At 47.8% G+C, this 2129-nt stretch overlaps 1 protein-coding gene across 3 annotated transcripts in view; it reads right to left on the bottom strand.

Annotated features, from left to right (window-relative positions):
* Nucleotides 1-2129, bottom strand: part of PKN1 (protein kinase N1) — a 30576-nt gene that overhangs the window by 6208 nt on the left and 22239 nt on the right. For all 3 annotated transcript variants that reach the window (XM_003797890.3, XM_023518006.1, XM_023518007.1), the window contains exons 10-12: nt 771-846; nt 540-681; nt 360-453 (exon numbers count right to left, since the gene is read on the bottom strand). In XM_003797890.3, the coding sequence (XP_003797938.1) occupies nt 360-453; nt 540-681; nt 771-846 (312 nt within the window). The remainder of the gene's footprint in view (nt 1-359; nt 454-539; nt 682-770; nt 847-2129) is intronic.

Consider the following 2129-nt stretch of genomic DNA (forward strand, 5'->3'; position numbering starts at 1 on the left):
GGCACTCTACCCAGGGGGACAGCTTGAGGCTCTGTCTCAAAAAAAAAAAAAAAAAAAAAAAAAAAAAGATATAAAAGTATAAACTTCATTTTATCTTAGTGAGAAAAGAGAGAGTGAGAGAGGGAAAGAGCAGAGAGCAGGAAGATGGTGTGGCATCCCCCCAAAAGAAAGAAGGCCCACCTAGGCTCACTTTTTTTTATCCAGGATTAAAGAACTGGGCTCTAGTTCTGCCAGAGGTGTGCTATGTGACCCCAAAGAGGGTTCTGACAGTCTCTAAGTCTCGAGCATGACTCCTAACACTGCAGAACCCCAGGCTGGCCTTGGAAGCAGAAAGGATGGGATGAAGGAGGGATGCTTACCAGGCTCAATGGGCTAGAAGGAGGGTTTAGTGGGCTCTTCTGGGGCGAGCTGTCAGATTCAGCCCCGAGGTTTAGCTTCTCCACTGATACATCACTGCAGTAGAGAAGAGAACGTGTCTGGGACCCAGCACCTTGGGAGGCAATTGAGATAGCTGAGACCCCAGGGTGCTCCCTCCTTACCCTGCAGGACGGGCCTCAGACCCTGGAGAAGGCCCAGGACTAAAGGTGCCTGTCGTTGTGGCATTTGGAATGAGCCTCCGAAGCAGTCGAACCCATGTGGCAACATCAATGTTCATCTGCCTGGCACGCTGAAAAGCCTTTCCTAGAGGGATGGAACAGGTGTCACCCTCTGGGACAGTCCTAAGATCCCTGAATTCTCCCTTGGTTGGGGGACAAGACCACTCCTCTAACCTTGCTGCTTTGAGAAGATTTTCTTCTGCCGACGGAGCCTAGGGATCCTTTCAATGACAGGGTTACGGAAGGTGACCTGAGGGGAAGAAGAGCTTAGGAACACAGGTGCACGCCCGAGTGTGTTGGATGTCCTGATCACTGTGACATTGAGTTCAACCCATAAAAGGATCAGCAAACCGACACACCTCAAGTGCCATTTTACAAAAGCAAGAAGCAGGCAACTAGACCCCCCTCTAGGGAAAGGGAGGGATTGACATGCAACTCAGCAAAGAGATCCTGCATCATCCAATACTTTGACGACCCAAGGGTGGTCCCAGATCAGCAGCATTACCATCACCTGGGAAATTGCTAGACAGAAATGCAGAGTCTCAGGTTCCCTTGACCCAGTGAGAAACATCAGGGGTTGAGGTCCAGCACTCTATATTTCAGCAAGTACCCCAGGTGATGCTGGCACCCACCCACAAAGGGAAACCAATTCTTCCAATTCCAACACAACTTTTTTTCCTTCTTTTTTTTTTTTTGAGAGACAGAGTCTCACTATGTCACCCTCAGTAGAGTACCATGGCATCACAGCTCACAGCAACCACAAACTCTTGGGCTTAAGTGATTCTCTTGCCTCAGCCTCCCAAATAGCTGGGACTACAGGCGACTGCCACAAGGCCTGGCTATTTTTCTTTTTGTTGTTGCAGTTGTCATTGTTGCTTAATTGGCCTGGGCCGGGTTGGAAACCACCAGCTTCAGTGCATGTGGCTGGGGCCATAACCACTGTGATATGGGCGCCAAGACTTTCCTTTCTTTTTTTTTTATTAAGAGACAGGGTCTCACTCTGTGCTCCTGGCTAGAGTACAGTATTGTCTTCACAGCTCACTATAGCCTCAAATTCCTGGGTTCAAGCAATCCTCCCACCTCAGCCTCTTACATAGCTAGGACTACAGGTGCACACCGTCATGCTCAGTTAACCATTTTTAAATTAATTTTTGTAGTTAGGGGGAGTCTCACTATTGCCCAGGCTGGTCTCAAACTCCTGGCCTCAAGCAATCCCCTCACATTGGCCTCCCATGTAGTTGGAACTATAGGCTCAAGCCTCCAACACAACATTTAGAAGTGAAGTCACAGAACTTCAGTGTCTGATATGGTTGCCACATGTGCTAGTTAAAATTTAAATCAAATTAAAACTTTGGTTCTCTAGTCATACTAGCTACACTTCCAACATAGAACATTTCCTTCTACAATAGAGCTCCACTACAGTAGGCTCATCAGCAAGAGAACTGTAGAAAGTTCTATCAGCTGATGCTTTTGTAGAGGCATAAGAACAATAAAGAATGCTGTAAGTGGCTCAGCGCCTGTGGCTCAAGTGGC

This window comes from Otolemur garnettii, unplaced genomic scaffold (genome assembly GCF_000181295.1).
Source record: "Otolemur garnettii isolate 467f Iridium unplaced genomic scaffold, OtoGar3 scaffold00127, whole genome shotgun sequence".
In the NCBI taxonomy this organism is placed as follows: domain Eukaryota; kingdom Metazoa; phylum Chordata; class Mammalia; order Primates; family Galagidae; genus Otolemur; species Otolemur garnettii.